The 21,229-nt window shown below is 38.1% G+C and overlaps 1 protein-coding gene across 1 annotated transcript in view; it reads left to right on the forward strand.

The window, feature by feature from the left end:
- The first annotated feature begins 3,423 nt into the window (after positions 1-3,423).
- The window catches only part of UBE3C (ubiquitin protein ligase E3C), a 64,907-nt gene continuing 47,101 nt past the window's right edge, over positions 3,424-21,229 (forward strand). The window contains exons 1-8 of the mRNA XM_088521101.1: positions 3,424-3,578; positions 11,936-11,989; positions 14,167-14,241; positions 14,935-15,081; positions 16,202-16,317; positions 17,639-17,796; positions 19,847-20,000; positions 20,705-20,925. Of these exons, the coding sequence (XP_088377227.1) occupies positions 3,513-3,578; positions 11,936-11,989; positions 14,167-14,241; positions 14,935-15,081; positions 16,202-16,317; positions 17,639-17,796; positions 19,847-20,000; positions 20,705-20,925 (991 nt within the window). The 5' untranslated portion in view covers positions 3,424-3,512. The remainder of the gene's footprint in view (positions 3,579-11,935; positions 11,990-14,166; positions 14,242-14,934; positions 15,082-16,201; positions 16,318-17,638; positions 17,797-19,846; positions 20,001-20,704; positions 20,926-21,229) is intronic.

Consider the following 21,229-nt stretch of genomic DNA (forward strand, 5'->3'; position numbering starts at 1 on the left):
CCTTTTCATAGAGAATGGGGATGGACTAGAGATCATTCCAACACCAGTGTTTCTGTGATTTTTTTAATGTTTCTAATTTCCCAGGATATCCATATTCACAACCTTTTTGTTTGTTTGTATTGTTTTGCTCATTACCACAAATACTGAAAAAAAAAAAGAATTGTCTTGGAAATGGAACTTTTGTCACTGCTGATTTTCCAATCCAGATGAAAAGGCCCTACACATGTAATTTCAACTAAAAAGCAGAAAAGGTTGATAACTGTTGCAGAAAGGGAAGAAAAGTTCGAGCAGTTACATCTTTTTAACAGATTGTAGTCTGAAGAACAATTGGCCTTCTGCAGTCTGGCTGCACCTGGAAGCAATGTCTGCATAAGCTTATGCCTGCAAGGGGAAAAAGGAACAATGTCAAATTGTGATTTGGAGACAATAAAAATCTCATTGAATGTGCAAAAGGAAAGGAGATGAGAAAGATGGGAAACTCAGTATGGAGCTAACTTTATTGCAGCTGGTGAGGCGAAACAAGTGAACTGTTGTGGATGTTAAAAGAGGCATAAATAAAAAAGTAATATTCCTAAATTCTTGGGTACTTTTTCCAGGGCCCCTGAGTGAACTAATAGGCCTTAAATGTCCTGATCAGCTCCAGCTGGGACTCTCACTCACTCAAACCTCTGCAGATCAGGCCGGGATCTCTATTTAACAGGCAGAGCTACTTGAGCAAGTTTGTGTAGACCTTGGACCTACATCATAGTCTAATCTCCTGCTGTGGCTGATTAGACATGATTCATCCCTTCACCTTGTCTGGGGCTATTGACAGACTCTGTTGCTAGTGGGTGGCTCTGCCTACTATGTTTGGTGCCCACTGATCTTCCCTCATGCAGCAGCTCCTCTCTTGCTGCACCTAGAAAACATTGAACTACATTTTTGTGCTAAAAATAAATGTAAAAAGAAAGCACATTTTATTGTTTCTTCTGCTTCTGTAAATGCGCTGTATTCAAGACAAACTGTTATGTGAGATATTTTCATTTAACAAAATTACATCTGGACTGGCCTCTAGGGGCACATGCAAATCATCAAGATTTCTCAGATGTACATTCATCACGTGGGTTTATGTCATTTGATGACCACAAAAAAAAAAAAAAAAAAAAAAAAAGTACCTCTTTAGCAGGTAGGTGACAGCCTGGATCAGCAGAAGATCTTATGTTCTTCTAACACTAAAGCTGGCCTCTGTTAAAAGTTCTTTTGTTCAAAATCTGCTCCATCTAACCACCACGCATGGAATTTTCACATTCGTTTTGTTTGCTACATGAGGATGGAAGCTTTAAGTTGACTTTGCTACCAATAAAAATTTCACACAAAACTGTGAACTAACAGTTTGCTTCTGAGCTAAGGAAAATCAATGAATTAACCTCTAAGGCCATGTGGATTAGCCCTTTAGTTTACCATATGAGTCCTACCTAATTCATCAAGGCCAAAGTCCATGTGAAAATAATGCTGTCGTTCTTCGAAAATCTTGCTACGATTTTTCAGAGTTGTCCTATTCTCTTGGAGCCAAACTATACCCTAATGGGGTCACATTGCATCAGCAATGCAAGGGGTTGAAATTGTGAACCAGCACTTGACACGATATTACACAATGCTCAAACCTCAAATAGTATTTACAGGAGGCCAGGTTTGCTCATACTGAAACCACATCATCCCAGAAGACACAAGGTCAATGTTCACCCTTGCCAAGCACAACTTCCCTTACAAAAAGTCCAAAATTTTAAAATTTAGACTCTTCTGTATCATCCGAATCTGAAGAAAGCTCAACAAAAAGATCACTTTATATCATTTTTTGCTCAGCTTGGGAGTAGTTAAATGGCATTGTCTTCTCTGTAAGAATCAGCTCCAAAGGCCATGCCCTGTCTCCTGGCATGGACCTTTGTCATTTGTCTGCCATGCAAGGGTGAGGTGAGAAATCTTCTGCTAAAGTGAGGTGAGGTGAAAAACTTCTGCTAAAGTAAACGAAGGCTGGATTGGGTCGTTTGCATTTATTTAGCACCTCACAGCCGCAGAGTGATCAGCTGCTTTCTGTCACTGCTTTCACCAGCATCACCCTGGTGTCTGGAACACCAGGATTAAAAAAACAGAACAGACTTCATCATCCAATTCTGTTGCTTTTATACGAGAACTCTTCGTTTTCCGCTCTTGCCTGGATGCCTCAGTCCTGTAGGGAGGCTGCTTACGCAGAGAGGGGTTGGACTAGATGATCTCCAGGTCATCTAGTTGGCTTGGGGTTGGACTAAATCATCTCTAAAAGTCCCTTCCAACCTCAGCCATTCTGTGATTGTGAGAAGTTTCCAGGCAGGTAAGCAGCATTTCACAGCTGCTGGGGGTGTTTTTGGGTAATTAGCTATTCTAGGATCCTGACATTGGAGGGGTCATTGGAGTCTTCACAACAGGCTAATGTCTAGCATATGCTCATCTTACAAAAAGTGCAGCAAAGGGATGCTTATAAAAATAGTTGTGTCGCAAACCTTTGTTTTTTAGGGGCCTACTCATTAAGAGCAGACATGCTGTTCCATGTAGTGTTAACAAAACAGCATCATTAGCAGCAGTTTTTGCTGTTATGATGGCAATGTCACAATGATGTTATGATGTGATGATAACGTTATGATGTTATGATGCTGCTGCAACGTGAGGATGACGATATGATGTCGTGATGTGTTACGCTGAGGAAGAGCTGTTTGTGAGGGAGAGCCGGGCTCCCCGCTGCGGCTCTGTGCTCAGCACCGTGCGGTCGGAGCGGGTAGTCCAGGCTCATCCGCGCAGCTGGGAAAAGCTCCTGTCCAGAACGGGAAGGGAAGAGGCGCTTGGGCCTGTGGTGACACCCGCACGGCTCTGGGCAGTCGGAGGGACCCACACGGGGTGTTTGGTGTCGTGCTTTGCTCAGCCCTGCTGGGCCTCCCCATCCTGGCGGCGGGATCTGCAGTGACAGGGATAAAACTTCCCCTCTGAGGATAAAATAAAATAAAATAAAATAAAATAAAATAAAATAAAATAAAATAAAATAAAATAAAATAAAATAAAATAAATCAAAACAAAAGCAAACAAGGCGGTGCTGCCCCAGAGGAGGGGCCTGCCGGGGGCAGCGGCCGGCGGAGGCGGCGCGCGGCCGAGGGGCGGCGCGCGCCCCCGGCGGCTGCGGCGGGAGCGCGCAGGGAGGCTGCGGGCGGCCGCCATCTTCTCTGCCCAGGCGGCTGCTGCCCGGTGCGAGCGCCGCGGCCCCTCTGGTCGCCTCCTGCTGCGCTCCCGCCGCGCTGAGCCGTAGCCGCCGCTCGGAGGAAGGCGGGGGCGACCGCGAAGCGAAGGCCGTGGGGGCGGCCGTGGGGGCGGCAGCCCCTCGGGGGCGGCGCGGGCCGCGGGCTGCCGGCCCGGGCGCTGGTGGCAGCCCGGGGCCGGCGGCGGCCCCGCGGCTCCCGGTGTCCGCTCGGGGGGCCGCGCCGCCGCTCCCGATGGGATAAGCGGCCACCATGTTCAGCTTCGAAGGGGACTTCAAAACAAGGCCCAAGGTGTCTCTCGGAGGCGCCAGCAGGAAGGTAAGCGCCACCGCGCTGCGTCCCTGCGCGCCGCTGCCGCCTTCATTTATTTTGGTTTCTCCTTTCCCTCCCCTGCCTGGCTTGTTTGCTTTTATTATTTATTTAACGGTGGTTATTGTTATCGTTGGGCCTTCATTAAAAAAAAGGGGGGGGGGGAGCAGCAATGACTAAGGTTTTATGGGGGAAAAACACTCCCTTCGTGATGCTGTGTTTATCTGCGTTCTCCCTGACTGATTTACTATTATTGTTGCTGTTCCTGTTATTACTGTTGTTGTTAAAGGTTCCCCGTGCACCCAGGGCTGTGGGGGGCGAGGAAGCCTCTCCCTGGCTCGTCCTCCCTGCCGGCTGCTCCGGGCCGGGGCAGGTCCTGGGGAGCCGGGCACGAAACGGGCAGGGAGGCCGCACAAAACTTGGGATCCATGGAAATGCGGGCTAGGTGTGTGCGGGGGGGGAGGCTTCCCCTAAATCTAGAGGTCTTGTTTTTCTCCTGAGTTTGCCCTCAGCCAACTCATGGTACGTGCAGGGAAAGGAGCGGTTTGCTGCCTGATGCACCGAGCAAATGAGTCTTGTTTATGGCTGAAAAATTAAGTTATGTGGCTAAGACCTTGCTGCTCGGGTGGTCAAGTGTCCGGGCTGCCGCAGAAGAGCTGGTGAGGAGCGGCGTCAATGGCAAAGTGCTTTTAGCAGGGCCCTGCTCCTAAGGGCTGCTCTGATTCATCGGTGGAGTTCTGGTTCCTCCTGTTGTCATGGATCGTGCTTTTGTGTGTGTAGCTATTTATCGTTCTCCTTAATATTGCTGAATCTCAATGGGTGTTATAAAAAATGTGCATTACAGGGAGATTTATTTATCTCTAACTTCTAAGGCTTGACCTGAGGTTAAGTCTTCAGTTAAGGAACTGAACTGAAATACTGTACTGTACAATGCTAAAATCACGGTTTTGGTGCTGATTATATATTTTATTAAATAGAACATGTAGCAGAACTCTATTCAATTTGTTCATTTTTTTTTCCCTCTGAATCTTCTTCTGATAATCCTAAGTCATGTCTGTTCATTAGGCTTCATGTGTTACACAGGTCAAAAATAGAATAAATGTTACCCAGTTGAAGAGGGAATTGGCACAACATGCCCTGGCCCTCAGATAAGCATTTTAGATACTTTGCAACTTTTGGCATGGACTTACTAAGAGTGTTACTTTCAGGACATGTTTCCTGCTCCAGAAATAAACAATCATTATAATATCTTGTGCTACACTTACAAATTTATTGATCTGATGAAAATCACAACAGAATTTATTGTTGTGATTATTTATTTTCATATATTCTGATTACATGGGACAAATCTATTAAACCTCTGTGCATATAAATTTTGAAGGGCAAATGTTAAAAGATACAGAAGGTGAGAACTGAAATTAATGCCTAGCTTTGACTCCATCTTTCTATTTCAGTGAGTTTGCATGTGAAGACTGCCTTTCCTGGTCAGACTGATAATGGCTGGTCAGCAATTTTACCTGGGTAAACTGAAGTGCTGTATCAGTGGATTAAAATTAGCCTCAGCTTTGGACATTCTGATCATTTGGGGTGTTACAGAAAGGTCTTGGCATAGTTGCTTATTTTCAAAAACTTTGTGTGGTACTAGTGAAATAAATTATTTAATTAGTATTAGGAATTTCTTTTAAAAATGCCATTTACCAGAATGTTTGTATAAACACACTAGAGCAGAGACTGGTGTGGCAAGTGTTTAGGAGTTCCATGAATTTCTCATTTTATTATCCTACATCACTTTTTTTTTTTTGTGACCATTTTTCTTTGACTCGTAGCTTTCAGAAATATCTAAGATATTTCCTTTCAATTTATTGCGTGTATTTGTATAGTTCGCTGTCAAAACCACCTTCCCAGTGTGAAAGCTGGGACTCTGGTTGAAGGACCCAGGCGGGTGCTGAAGATGCTGGCAGGGTTCCTGCTGTGGAAGCAACTGCTCTAAAAGAAGCCATTAGTAAAACTGATCTCTAGGCCACCGGTCTTGCAAATATAACTGCAGCTGCAAACAGTAACTGTGCTGGTTGTGGATCATGTGTGCTGATACCTCCCTCCAAAATTGCTATATATATTTCTAGTATGGATGTACTTAAGTTTGCTTAGGTCTCCTGAGGGTTAACTTTAGCAAGCCCTGCTAGTACAGGTTCCAAGATGGACCTGTTGCTCTGTCTAAAGTTGGGCTTGTGGTGGCAATGACGGTCAGTTAGAAAAATGGCAATCCCAAGCAAAATGTCTGCGAGACTATGAGGACACAATGTAGATCAGTTTGAATAGATGTATTAATTTGGAAAGACGAGTTTATTCAGGTTTTCCAATCTACTTAAAATAGCTGGGCTAGTTTAAAAGGGTAGCATTTTTTAGTTACTAGCAGCTTTCCTATTCACCACTGATGTTTAGGGTATTTTTGCATAATAAAATTAGATAGCTTCATTTTTGTTTTTCCACAAGATTTGCATGTTGTGTTCATGTGCATTTTGGTGGTCTCAATTATAGATTCTGTAGAAAAACATCTAAATTCAACTAGCCTTTTTGCCAAATAAAATATTCTTTAAATAGATTTTCATTTATTTTTGTTAAAATCCCGGATTGCAATTTTTTTTATTAAAGTGACTATTTTTACCTCTGATCCTTTCAGAATATTGTTTAACATTTTACTATTACATAGTAAATAAATGTGAGTATAGATGGTATTACCCTATTTTTGCACTTTTCCCTATATACCTACTTTTCCAAATAATTCTGCTGATTAATTTGCACTATTTGCATTAGTTGTGTATTTGTTTGAGAGAATACTATGTTTTATCTACAATGTGATGAGCTGCCTTTTTTTTTTTTTTGTGGTGTTTGGCAATAATTGTTGTGTTACGCATTCTGATTCTCTGCTTTGTGGATCTCTTCAAATATATTTTTGAACTTAGTTTTTATTTTCACTGCCAAAACACTCTTTGACTTCTGAAGGAAGATTGAATCCCAATAATATTAATTTTGGAGACAATACAGGAATATCATAAATTAGTTGTGGATTTTTTTTTTGTATATGACGGCTGTTGCCTAAGAAGTTGGAACTGATTTTTTGTGGTGCTTTAGGCAAGAAAAAGAGGTATCTCCAAAGAGTTGGTTTGGGGGGCAGTTCAGCCCAAACTAAGGTTAGCTTCGTTTTCAGTGCGCTACAAGAGATGTTCCTATTTCTGGGTCAGCTATTAAATTTACCAGCATTAAGAAAAATGTGAGGCCCCAGTCCTGCCTCATGCCTTAACTGGGCTTTACAGGGGGCTCCGTAGCTCCACATTGTTCTTTTGGGTGATGATTGATCTGGGTGTAGTAACAGGATCTCGTACACTTTTTGAAGGAAGAATTGTTCAAAGAGTATTATCAAGTCAAACCGAGCCAATGAGCTAAAATTTTAAAGACAAATTTTTGCAAATCCAAAGATATTTGAAATAGTATTACAACTTAAGTAATCTAAATAAGATGGTTTTAAAAAATCATCCTTTTCAGGAATTTGTGACACAAAGAGGTCAGCACTGTGAAACAGAAAGTGAAACTGGCTTCCCTGAGGTTCTTGTACTTGTGGGAAGGCATTGGAAATTAGTAATAATCCATCGTGTTTTTAAATACCAGAAAATAATTACTCTCGTATTTGCACTTAGCAAGTCCAAGTTTTAAATTTACCAACATGGTAATAAGATGTCTTCATTAACATGACTATTCAGGAATGTTCAGATCTTTAAAAATGAACAAATATTAGAACTGCTTGCGGAATTTTAATTATATTCATGTTTTTTTCTGAATCTGATTTTTGAACTAAAAGGGCTAAGACAGTATGAAGTGCAAAACTGCCAGAGAGAAAAAAAGTGTAATTCATACATTTGTTTTTTGGTATTCAGTCTTTCCGTAGGATGTTTAAGGACAGAAGAGTTGTGTAAATATATTTCAGAAAAATGAGGTTAAAAAAATTGATTTATCTGATTTATTATGTATTAAATTGGTGCTTCTGATAGTCACATAGTGACATTTCTGTTATATTTTTTGGATGATCCTGTTTTCATCATGGATATGTTACAGCACTGGTGCAACTTTGAACCATGCCGTGATGATCAATGCTATACTACAAATTAATATTTTAGATGTTATTGAAAATTTAAAAATAATTACAAGCTTTCTATTCCATGTACTGCTTTCCATCTGCTTCCTTTTTTGTTTGTTCTTTTTTTTTCCACCTCTTTAGCCTTATGTTTTATTCTTTGTGTCATTGTCTATAATATCACATTCCCCTTTGCTGTCACGTACTGTATGTTTGCTTTCTTGTTTCTTGTATCATGCTTCATCTATTTGGTGAAGACTGCTTCTCCATTTGGGCGTTCCATCTTCTTGCACTTCGCGTCAGGAAGACCAAGATCCTCTGTTAGAGAAAGGAGCCGATAGGAAAGAGACTCTTAATAATATCCTAAAAGTTGCATGAAACACACAGATTACCTGTTCCATGTCCTGGTCTATGGAGATCAGGTTCCTGAAGGAAAGAAGATTAAGTCATAGGAAATGGCAGAAACCTGATTTAGTAAATGGCTCTCCACTTCTTTTGAGGGTGGATTGGGAATGTCAAGACAAGTTGATGCTTCATTCCTCCTGCTGAGTTTCTGCCCATGGTGTAGTAGAGCTGATGCCCGCCTTTTTCTGTGCTTGGAAGAAGGATGTCTGCCTGCCTTGTGGGAGAGAAGGGAGGACAGCGGAGTCGCCACAGAAGTGAGACAAGGAAGATGAGCAGTAGGAATGAGCTAGGTTTGATTTTTGGAATCTGCCCTAACAAGATCTTATGTTGCTGGTATCTGTGACTATGACTAGGAAGGAGGAGGTTTTGTAACACTGTCCTTTCAGCAGCTGCGTGACAACTTACATGGAAGGAGTTGCCACTGTTTGTTGCAGTCATGTGCCTGCCGAGCCAGTCTCGGAGGCTCTGCATCTCTGGGTTTTGCAGCAACTAATGCACCTAGCTATCGTCTCTTTTCTATTCTCTTTATTAAGAGGCAGGCAGGCAGAATTTCAGGAATGTCTGCATTCGACTCTCTTTAAGAAATAAGTTTATTAGAATACAGTTTGTAGGTGAATAAGATCAGTTCATAGTTCTTTTAATCTGTCTCCAACAAAAAGTGTATTTTCTATTGTATATTTACTGTCAGTCTTTAATATTTGAAATGGTGACACTTCCCAGTTATATTTACCAGTGGAATAGTTCTGAAGGTGCTGTCACTGTCAAAAACATTTGGCTTGTACTTAATGGAAGTACATTCCTTAATTTTAGTTGCAACTCTACCCCTTGATCGTTCTAAGCTATATGTTTGTATTGCAAACAACAAGAACAGAATCATTTGCCCAGTATTCACATTTTTAGTTGGGTTATACTTATCTGAGTACTTAATTTTTATTTTTGTCTTAAGGCAGTTCTTCTATTCTGCTTGATTTATATTCTCACAATTCAGTGTCTTTTTTTTTTTTTTCCTTCACATACTCAAAATAATGCTAAGAATGTAGGTTTTATTTTGATTCTTGAAGTAGAATCATAGAATTGTGAAGGCTGGAAGGGACCTCTAGAGGTCATCTAGGCCAACCCCCTGCACACATAGGGTCACCTAGAGCATGTGGCACAGGACTGCGTCCAAGCGGGTTTTGAAGATCTCCAGAGAAGGAGACTCGACAACCTCTCTGAGCAGCCTGTTCCAGTGCTCTGTCACCCTCACTGTTAAATTTTTTTTTTCCTTAAGTTCCTGTGGAACTTTTGGTGCTTCAGTTTGTGGCCATTACCTCTAGTTCTGTCAGTGGTCACCACTGAAGAGAGGCCAGCACCATCTCCCTCACTGCCTCCCTTGAGGTACTTATAGACACTGATTAGATCCCCTCTCAGCCTTCTCTTCTCCAGGCTGAACAGGCCCAGCTCCCTCAGCCTCTCCTCACAGGGCAGATGTTCCAGGCCCCTGATCATCCTTGTAGCCCTGTGCTGGGCTCTCTCCAGCAGCTCCACATCCCTCTTGTACTGTGGGGCCCAGAACAGGACACAATACTCCAGATGCGGCCTCACCAGGGCTTTGAAGAGGGTGATTGAAGTAGTATCGCCAGTAGATTGAAGAGGGATGTACCTAGTGACAGTCTTCAAAGAGAGCCAGACCAGAGGAGCCAGAAGACCACCAGACTCTGATCTCTTTGAAGACCAAACTGGTGAAAGCTGGTGATTCGCAACGTGAGAAGCTGCCCACTGATCTCTTTCCTTGTCCTCCCAGATACACACAATTATTTTGTTCTGGTAAGCCCTTGGCAATGGGGGCTTATTTTCATTTATCTATTAGTCTATATTGTATTTATTATGTCTGTACTTTTTTCATACCATTCTTGTCTCCACTCACAATTTGTCTCTGGCAGATAGGTATTCTCTTTTCTTTATGGTCTTCAGCTTTTTCTTCTCATCAGCTCTGAAGTGTAAGATATACAAATTTAGCAGAATGTTCCAAGCAAAAATGGCTCTCAAATGGCTCTGCCTGCAAAATGAAGCTACCTGAGAATATGGAAGAGGTGTTTGCGTATGGGACACCAGCTGTTGAAAAGTTTTTAAAAAGTCCCAAAATATTAGGTCATCTTTTGATTATTTCTTAATTTATGTTGTCCTTTTTTGTGATGTCAGTATCTTTTACCTTTATGTTACCAATCAGACCCATCACCTCTGTTGGAGATGGGTTGTTTTATACATGAATTTTGTTACGATCTGTTTTGACTGTGTTTAATGCATGGAAATAAACCCTGTTGTTAGAGGGTACTAGCTGTAGTTAGTGGTGTCTTTGGCCATAACATACTGTCTTTAGAGGAAAAGATGGTTAAACTTCTTGTGGTGTTTTTTTCTTTATGGCTGCTGCAGTAAATGATATGAAATACTTAGATTAAAAAAAATCAAATGTATTTATTTTCCCTTTTCATTCCGTCCTCATTTTCTGTGGTAGAATATTTTCTATGATAATGAAACTTGGAGGTGGACCATGACTGTTTTTCTGTCTCTGGATCTTAAAGAAAAGATGCAGAAGAGTTTTGCCTCAGGGATGTCGAGAATGTGACATTTGTACCAAGACTTCAGTTTTTGTATCTACGTGTAGGCATTGCAAATAGGCATTGAAAGCACAGTTATTTTAGATGTACTTAAATATTTTATAAACACTTGTTTGCCAACTTCAAGTTTACTTTTATATATTTAGTTACAGGACATTTTCTGCTTGCATGTATTTTTTCCCTTAATTTTTATAGGCTAAAAAGGGCATACACAGAAAAAGGAAGTTGTGTAGTGGGAGCAAGAAAGGAAAATAGATTCCTTAAAAAAGAAAAAGACAATTATTTTCTTTCTTAAACTTACTGTGAATTTTAGACTAGATTTGGGAATTACCAGAGTCCTTTCAACTCCTATTGTATGCAGTGGCAGCTAAGTGCTCTGTATAAATAGGAATTATTGTGTTTATTTCCTTGGAAACAATACAGATGCATCCAGTAAGAGGGTCTCTCAAAGCATTGTTAACATTTTGTGATCGATGTGTAGAGATTTAATATTGTGACTTAAAAGCTAATGCACTTTTTTTATGGTAATGGTATTGTCCTTATGAGTCCTCATGAATACTTTAGTATTCTTCTTTACCTTGTATTGGAGAAGCCATTCTGGAAGTTTCAGTTTATAGCCTGAATTTGGGCTTTAGAGTTCAAAATTCCAAAGAGAGAGGGAAGGAAAAAAAAATCCTTCCATTTCCTTTATATGGGTAAATTTTGACATCTTCTTGGGACAAGTCTGGAGAAAGGAATGATTCAATGTAGGAAGTTAATACTTATTGTGAACAAGACGAACGCGTGGGGCTGTGGCACAGTGTGCAGTTGCTTTCAATGCGCTCCAGCTTGCTTTAGGCACCTGGGCCAGTGACTTCTGCTCAAGCAAGGAAGACACGCAATAAACACTTGGACTGGGGAACTTACCATGTGTCAGGCCCATGTTTGTAATGGGCTCATGTTTGGTTAGATGATTGAAATGCTGAAAACCAGCCTGGACAGGGACCCGTACAACTTGCTAGTGTTTGATTGTCCCTTTTATACTTCCATCACCTGCCCCCAGTACTGTATGTCTTGTGTGTGCAGTGGTTATCTGTCACAGGTTTGTTAGTGCATGAAATTATCATTTGTCTTGAGTGTGATATGTCTTAGCTATTATGAAAATCTCCAAAAGATAAATCTGCATTAAATTTCAGCAATACTTTTGAATCGTGTTTGAATGAAAATGCTATAGAATCTCTATTTGTATATTATAGGAAGAAAAGGCTTCTCTCCTGCATCGTACTCAGGAAGAAAGGAGAAAACGGGAGGTAAAGTAGAAATAGGGGCTTGGAATGTAAGCATTTGCATGCATACTGCATTTTTCTTTGATGCAGTAATATTTACAATTAAAAAAATCTTTTAGTTGTGGTCTAGTCTTTGTGGAGAAAAGATTGCTATTTGGCCAATAGCTTTGTTTTTTTTGCTGTGTCCCTAATCTCTTGCTATAGTCTTAGCAAACCGTTGTCCACTCCTGGTTCTGCTGGGGTTTGTAGGATGACCTTCAGCAAGTCATTTGCCCAGGTTGTACTTCAGTTCTGCAAAAGTAAAATCAAGGCTGATGCTTCAGCGCAGTAACATTGCAGTGCAAATACCTGCAGCAACTTCAGCCTCCTAAAAGCACGTTCTGCAATGGCTTTACTTTTTGCTGAGGTCAGTTTTTTCCCCCCCTCTTCCATTCCAGGTGTACTAATATGGAATAAGCTTAAGTGTGAAATTATTAGGGTTTCACTTGTTAATTCAGAAACTTATGCTATGAATTTTCACTACAATTTATGATCAATGAGGCCTTGCAAACGTATATGAAAAGACTCTTCTATGCTTCAGCAGCTCTTTGTCAAATATCAAAATAACCCATTCTTCACAAAATGAATGAAAAGTCATTCTGTATAAGACTTTGTTTTTTTTTTTTAGGATGACTTCTCTGAGAACAAAATTGATTATGGCTTTTTACAAAAGGCCTGTAGCAGAATCTTGCCAGTGACCTCAGCCTTAAAACCACTGCAATTAGGGGTCACTAATTGACAATTATATATTCTAGGAAAAAAAAATCTAGAGAAAAGGAGAACATACCTCCTTTGTAGTTGAACTTTACATTGTGATGATAAAATGACAGGGCCTCTCTGTAATTGAAACTGCCCTCTCCTTGCCTCATACTTCACATTTTTACTAGATGCTTAGGAGAGAAAAGTATCCCTCAGCATAATGTATTTTTATTTTGGTCCGGACTATAGGGACAATTAGAGAATTTTAAGCAAGCAATTTATAAGTTGTTATGGGAACCTGGTTTTCCTGGCATAGTAAAACAGGCATTGGAGAGCAATTCAGAAACCTTTGTGGTGTTCCATTGGCTACTTCAGTTTAAGTTCTTGACCATGAAAGTTCTAGGTATCTGTTTGGCACAATAAATTAGTAATCAAACTTTTGTCACTTTACAAGTAGCATTAAAATGTTGGAGAAGTTCACATGAACTTCCAAGACAATTTTTTTGTTGTTTGTTTGATGGCCCTCAAAATTATGAGCTAGCTGACTCAGTAAACTTTACAGATCTTAAAGGTCTTCAAATAGAATTTGTTATCTCAAGGCAGGCTTCTCTGATTTCACTCTTGATCTTCCTACTTTCCCTTCCTCAGCCATTGCTTCAGAGCTTTAAGTTTTGTTAACAACAATTTTATTCACTTCCTCTTTCATCTCTTAAGAAACTATATGGACCTTGTTATAAACCTAATTACAGTGGCCACTTCCCTTGGATATTTGTCATAATCAGATATGTGGGATGTTGCCAGGTGGCACTCTGGGTGCTCTTCCCACAGCTCTGAAATAACTTTTTCTTCACTTCCTCAGAAACAGTCATTGCGAAGAGATGATTTTTGACTACAGTTTCTATCTACTGAGGAAAACTCCATAAAATGACTCACTTTAAATGTCCTTTTAGAAGGAGACAGCAAGAATTTTGATTAATTTCTGGTTTATGTTCCTACATTTTCATTTCAGCAGCAGTTTTGTCTCCAAATAATTGTCTTGGGGCATCTGAACTGTACCAGGTACTGCTGGTACATTATTGGAATGGAAATAGCTAGGTCTTCAGTGTTGGCTAATTTGTGCAGTAGGGAGAATAGTATCTTTGGGTTTGACCTACTCTTGAACCTTTTAGCATTATTTATTTTTCTAATAAAATGTTAGTGTGTTTATTTCTGTAATATTACATGCTGATGATCAAAAATTCTTATGCAGTAATGTAATGTTTAAATTTATACTTAAAATATGAATTGCACTATCCTTTGTCATATGCAAGTTGAATGCAAAGCCTCAAGTGCGTTATTTTACTTATGGCTGGCACTTAATTTTCATTAAAATTATTTTTGGATACAAAGATAACTGATAAAATTATAGGTATCAGAGTTAGGCTTTATATTATTAATTTTGATCTTTTTGTTTCATTTTGCAGGAAGAAAGGCGGAGGCTGAAAAATGCAGTAATAATCCAGTCATTTGTAAGGGGGTACAGGGACAGAAAACATCAAGTAAGTATTTTTATGTTTATTCAGAAGAGAGTAAAACAACTTTGCTGAAAAAAAGGACTTTCCTATATTAGAAAATTTCATTGAAAATTTTTCCTTTTTAGTGTAGTATGTGTGCTCATGAAGTGCAAGATCCTTCCTCCAGTTGCCTTGTTTTCAGTTGAGACAATTTTTTAGTAGGTGGTCACTTAGTTGTCAAACCGTGTGTGTATGTGAAAGTAGACTTCAGTGGAATTGCTCTTTTCTTTTTTTTCTTTTGAGTTAACAAAACTTGAGAATAGTTTGATATTCTTGTTTTTCATTTACGCTCCAGGGGAACAGGGCTCTCTAGCAGAAATGAGATGATAGTTTGATTCAAAAGCATTTTTTTTAAGCTGATGTCGGAATAGTTATTCTGGGAAAGGGTTGTTCGTGTTTAAGATTGCTAATATTTATTGACTAAATGAGATGAAGTTACGTAATATGATAGTATTTATTTGAAAAGCAACAAATTTGTTGTAAAGTGTACTTTCTGAATTACATCAATTTTGTAAATTTGTATGTGTATTTCAATCTCTGAGCGGCTCTATGTGAAATCCCTTTTATTACTTTGCTGTCATTCAAGATGGGAAACCAAAATAAGATATTAAAAATTTTGCGTCTCTGTTTAATTTAGAGTCATTACTGATGTGTTGATGCATATCTTTTCTTTTGAAGTACTCTATCCAAAGAAGTGAATTTGATCGCTGTGCTAATTTGGCCCAATCCGGAGGAACCTTTTCCACTTCTAATGGAGCTAATTTGACCCTTTTAGTTCGTCAGTTACTCTTTTTTTATAGACAGAATGAGGATTCTAAGCGTTTGGTAAGTATTGTTACTTACTAGTTTAATTCCCTGCACTTTTTTTGCGTCCCTTCATAACCTTCTAAGTGAAAGAGGACCTAAAGAGACTTTGAACTCTTTATTAAAGCCATTTTAAAATCATGGATATCTCTGACCTTAATTCTTCTTTGCTTTTTTGTTATTTGTTTAAACAGAATAATTTAAAAGATATTTTTATGTGCATGTGCAGGTGTACACACACACATGCACAGAGTCTGTGAAATGAAGCCTTGAAAAATCATTTCAAATAACAGGAAATATAATATGCATAAGGCACAGTAATGTATTAAAATAATATACCTCTATTAGCTGGAAAATATTGTTAAAATTGTAATTTTATTTCTGTGGTCATACCTGAGGTATTAGGGTTTTTAATTCTTTTGCACTGATCAATAATGCTCTTATATTACTTTTGGAGTCTCGACAAGCCTCCAAAATATACTAGTAAAAATGACTTAATTGATATTAAAAATGATTAAAGAGTTACGTCTGTTTAAAAAAAAAAAAAAAAAAAGAAAATTATGAGAGAAATTTATTCCCATTACAAAGTTATTTGTAAATAATAACACAGAATAAGACTTTCAGTTTTGTAAAGCACCCAATGGTAGTGTGTTACATATATGTACATATTGTATACATACCTTTATGTATATATATAGTGTGTATATATACATACTATATATACTATATACATACATTTATGTATATATAGTGTAATGTGATTATAAGTAATATACTGTTTTTGTGCCTGGCAGAACAAGGCTAAGATATTAGTGTATATGCTGCAGTATTGCTGTATGTGTTGAAAACTGGTTTTATGCAACACTGAAACTGATTCTAGGGTGCAATTGGTGCAGCTGAAATTGATACCAATGTATTAAAAAAAATCTATGCTCTGTTAAAACATGTTGGTTGAACGAGTTTAGAAAAGAAACTACTAAAGGAAAATAAGGACAGCAGACAAAACATTGTGATCATCATGCAACTTGTGGAAAAATAAACTATTGTATTGTTGGTTAAGTCAGGTGTACTTAAGGAGAGTGTAATAATTAGCCTGTTACATATTAGAATTTCGGCTAAACTTATGTATATCTTTTCTTAGATATGGATGTGTCAGAATTTAATTAAACAGAGTTCTCAGTTTGTTAAGCAACTGGATGGTCCAGACAGACTTACTTGCTTATTCCAAATAAAAAGACTGTTGGGGCTGTGTTGCAGGTAAAGTTTTTTTTTTCTGTAAAATGTTATTTAAGAATGCTTATAATGATATTGGATTTTTTTGTTTTGTTTTTATAGCAGCTGAAGTATGTACTAAATATAAACTTGTGCAGAGGATTGTTAATATTAAATATTTGTTAGCCATAGTTTATGGTAGTTATTCCTATTTTAAAAGAATGGAATTTTCTTTAGCTCCATGGACTTTTATGAAGAAGCCACTGTTTTCTGTTAATGTTGAGGATTCTCCTGGAAAATTTTTGCACTATAATCACTGAAGCTTGTGATTTTGTAATTGTTTATACGCATGAACAGTGGTCCTGGGCACTCAGGTAGTCTTGAGAGGCTGGCTTCAACTTCCACATACCCTGGAACCTGCTGTGGTGTCGCTGGGGTTACTTGTACATTTTCCCCACAGTTGGAGCTGTGGTTTGTAAATGCAAGTGTGGTTGTGTGCCCTCTCTGCCCTCCCGACTGGGTGATGTAGGGAGAGGAGGGGAGCAAAGGGTCTGCTCCTTTAGCACCTGGGTAGCCTGGAGGAAGAAGCTCTTTTTACTTCAGTGGTCCAGTGTGATGGTGGGTGCCCCTGCTTGCTCTCTGAGCTCTTCTAATTAGCTGCAAAACCCCCAAATTGAGCACAGACATCCCAAATTATTCCCCATGGGTAAGATTCATGAGAAACTATGGTGACAGTATGTAACATCTTGGCAAAAATGATAGTCTGAATGAAACTACTTCTGCAAAAAAAAATAAAAAAAGGTCATCTTGTCATTGTGTGTCTTTTCTGTTTAGTGAAAATAACTTAACTGTGGTGTCAAAATGATTTTTGCTACTGTATGGCTGTGTATGTGATGACAGGAGAAGAAAGGGCATTGTCCAGAAAACTATCCCTCTATATCTGAAGTATAACAAATCCTTTATTCCTAAAGGAGCTCTTCATCTGCACCATGTCTGTGGTTACAAATAGTTGTTTCACAAAAAGTTTGCTAAAGGTTTGGGGGTGGTTGTTTTATAATACTTGAGCCTGTGATTGGGATCAGAGATGTGTTGGAAAAAAGACTCTTCTGTTCTAATCGGTGCAGCAGTCTTACAAATTTGGAAGTCATTGGAAGCAAGTGGTCAGTAGGATTTAGAGAGATGTGTGTAGAAACCCTAAAATCAGGAATTATAGTGGTGCAAGCGACATGATTTACCTGAACTGCTGAAAACAAACCCAAAATAAATAAGATGAGGGCAGACATTTTTGTAGCTTAATTTTAAAACATGCTTGCATACCTTTGCTGATAAGAGAAATTTCATTAAATAACTTTGCTTTAATTTATAGGCTATTGCAAAATTGCAATGATGACAGTCTGAATGTTGCACTTCCTATGAGAATGCTTGAGGTATTTTCTTCTGAGAATACATATTTGCCTGTTCTACGAGATGCTGGCTATGTGGCATCATTAATTGAACAAATTTTGCACTACATGATTCAAAAAGGTGAGTACCCAGGAACTAGAAGTTCCAAGAGATGCCTAAAAATGGAACAGAATTTGTGGTGCCTGAAGACCATATTGTTTAATCACATTTCGCCTTTACTACAGACAAGATGAATTATGTTAAATGCTGTAGATCCTACCCATACTATACACTGATACTTGATTGATTTCCAAAAAAAAAAAAAAAAGATGCTTGAGAAATTGCTGTTTGGTTTCTTCGGCATTTTTGTTTATAAATTGTATGTTTACCAGATTATTATTCAGGCTTTTACAACAGAGTCCAAGTTGTTGAGTGTTACCTAGGAGAGGTTTGTTCTAGCAACTGCTTTCTGTAGTTGAGTGTGCACACACACACTCTTCCTGTGAGGTCTGAGCTTCAGTTGTGTGAAGGTTGGCTGTTCTTCTGGAGCACTTCTCCCTGTAACTGCTAATAAGCATCGTTACAGTAAACTGGCATTAATTTTGTATCCAATTAAGAGTAGGTAGCGTCACCTGAGCAAAGAGGTGATGAACCAGCTTTTATTTCCCTTGGGTCATCTTCAAGCTTCAGCAGAACTGTTTGCTAAACTCTTGTCAGCTACACCTGTGCAAACCTACCAAAAGTTAATGAATTGTGTAGTTATCACTGAAATACTGATTTGTCTACAAGAACCTTTATTACTCTTGGGATGTGCGTATTTTTTAAAATGTTTTTCTGATGTTATGGCTTGGTTCACAAGACTGGTAGATGGAGCGAAAAGACAAAAGGTCTATAAAATAAACATGTTGATCCTGCTTCAGTGGTACAAAATGTTAAAAGGGCATTTTCAAATTCATTTGTTAACTTCTTGGAGTAATTATGTATTTTAAAAGGTGTTAAACATAACGTAGATGTAATCCACTGATTTATCTTATTCTGCTACTGAGGATCTAGTTTTAAGTTAGTATGTTTGGAGTTACTCTATTACACTGGCAAAAAAAGACTTATTACTGCAGCACATTTATTTTTACTTGCCTAGGTATTATCTAAGTTATAGCAGTAAACAATGAAGACAAACACAGATGCTATGTGATTAGTGTATCTTCCAAAATACTTCTGTATTTGTTCATTTAATATAATATTCAGTTCTTACAGCAGACATATGAAAATTTATCAAGATGTTAAATTCTAAATTTTAGTCAATAAAAATCAGCTTTCTAGAAATTTATAATCAAAAAACTAGCTGTGTGCGGCAGAAAAATATACATCATCTCCTAATAATCTATGATGTTGAAGTTGCGAAGAATGTCTAATCAGCCTGTGTTAATATAACAAAGGGTCTTGGGGTCTCTGCATGGTTCAGCACTACTGACATTGACAGAGGTTTCTGTAGTAGTAGAACTTGTGTCTCAGAGTAGAAGTTAATTGAGCACAAGGACATTGGATTAAGGAAGAGTCAGGTGATTCCATTTGTATTTTAGTGAGATGAAAAATATTTTTCTGACAATGGCATCAGATAGTCATCTCTACATGTCTTTGTGGTATAAATGTAATGTAAAATGTAAAAATACATTTTATTGCTGTGCAAGATCCTTGTTTTGGGAGCAGTAGTTGTGTTCTTCAATCTGCTGAAGGTACTTGCAGAATTGAAACATTTAGCTATAAGGTGTTGTCATGCTTTGGAATGGAGGGGAAAAAAACTTGTAATTTCTGAAAAGATGGAAAATGAGCTTTCAGAAACAAGACTAGAATTGCATAGAGGAGAAGAAAACATTTTCATAGGTTATTGTTTAAAAAGATCAACTTATTCTGTCTATCAGCAGGAGTGGTCTATCTTGAAAATCAAACTTATTCTGCATGTACCTATTTAGCTGTGATTTTTATAAAAGGATTTTTCAAAAGATATTGCTTATATATCCTGTTAGTTATGTGAATGTGAACTTGACTAACTCTGCATTTTAAAATATTTTCCTAAGTAGAGTTTCCTATAATGAATACAAGATTTTGTAAGCTGCAAATTTTATGTATATAAGTTATTCTGTAAGCTTTAAAAATAGTATTACCATTAAAAAGTGGGTTTTCTTATTTGTAGGCTACTACAGGTCGCTTTATTTGTTAATTAACAATAAGCTTCCATCAAGTATTGAGTATTCTGATGTTTCTCGAGTCCCTATTGCAAAAATACTTCTGGAGAATGTTCTGAAACCGTTGCACTTTACATATAGCTCCTGCCCAGAAGGTGCAAGGTAAATAAAGCTAATACTACATCTTTGTATACTTGTTCATTAGTTTCAGAGTTGCAGACGTTGTTGTTGGATGTATGTATTTTTTAATATAATATTTAATATAATATTGTTGATTTATTTGTAGGGGTAGTGATCTTTTGGGTAGTGTTGTACATAGGCAAAACAGTGTGGTTTCAGGTATGGTTAAAATGCAACTATAAAATGCTGAAGAATATAGTAAATGGATCATAGAGAATAGCACATATCACAGTGTGGGAAAGCAGAAATAGAAATAAATGAAGTGTAAATGAGACAGAAACTGAGGTTTATGAAAGTAAATAATAGTCATAGCTTACAAGGAGAAAAAGGCAGGTATGTGGAAGGAAAAAAATCAAATTTTAGTTATATCGGATATGATAGTGTTTTGTTTTGAAGTAAGCTTTTGGGTTAAAATATATTTTTAAATATTTCTATAATTTTAAGATTGTAAATAATGACCTTTTACTTCAGAATGGTTTTCTATGAGTTCATTAAAAGTTTAAAGTTATATATAAGATCATTGGGCGTGGGAAATAAGTGAATTTTTGAGAAATTCAATAAATCCACTCAGTTGGCCTAGAGTTAACTCAGTTTTCTTGATAGACATGTGCAAACTTGCACATTGATGATTGGATATACTTGTGAGAAATCCTTTCTAAAAAGGTATTTTTTTTTCTTTATTTCAGGCAGCAGATTTTTACCGCCTTCACAGAGGAGTTTCTGGCAGCACCTTTTACAGATCAAATATTCCATTTCATCATTCCAGCGCTTGCTGATGTGCAGACCATTTTCCCTTATGAACTCTTTCTGAATGCACTATTATTAGCAGAAAATGGATGTTCAATAAAAAGTGATCAAGCCCCATGGCTTTTTTATTTTGTTCTAACTGTTGGAGAAACATACTTGGGTAAGAAAGTTAAATGACCTATTTGTTGGGTTTGTTTGTTTGTGTTTGACTAGTATGTAGCATGTGTATACATGTATATATATTCTCAAATATAAATAAAAATGTATATAATGTGGCTCACCGATGAGCGAAAAGGACAGTATGTGCATACAAGTGTTGGAGAGAGATCTGTTTTATTAGCTGCTCTTAATCTTTTAATGAGAACCTACACTTATCTGTAGAAGTTTAGTATTCTGTGTTTTGGTCAGGTATTTCTTGTAAAATATGTTTATCTTTGGTAGAGTGTGATCTGGTTAATGGTCTT

This window comes from Tinamus guttatus, unplaced genomic scaffold (genome assembly GCF_059628265.1).
Source record: "Tinamus guttatus ecotype Peru unplaced genomic scaffold, ASM5962826v1 Tinamus_guttatus_pri_ptg000006l, whole genome shotgun sequence".
Lineage (NCBI taxonomy): Eukaryota > Metazoa > Chordata > Aves > Tinamiformes > Tinamidae > Tinamus > Tinamus guttatus.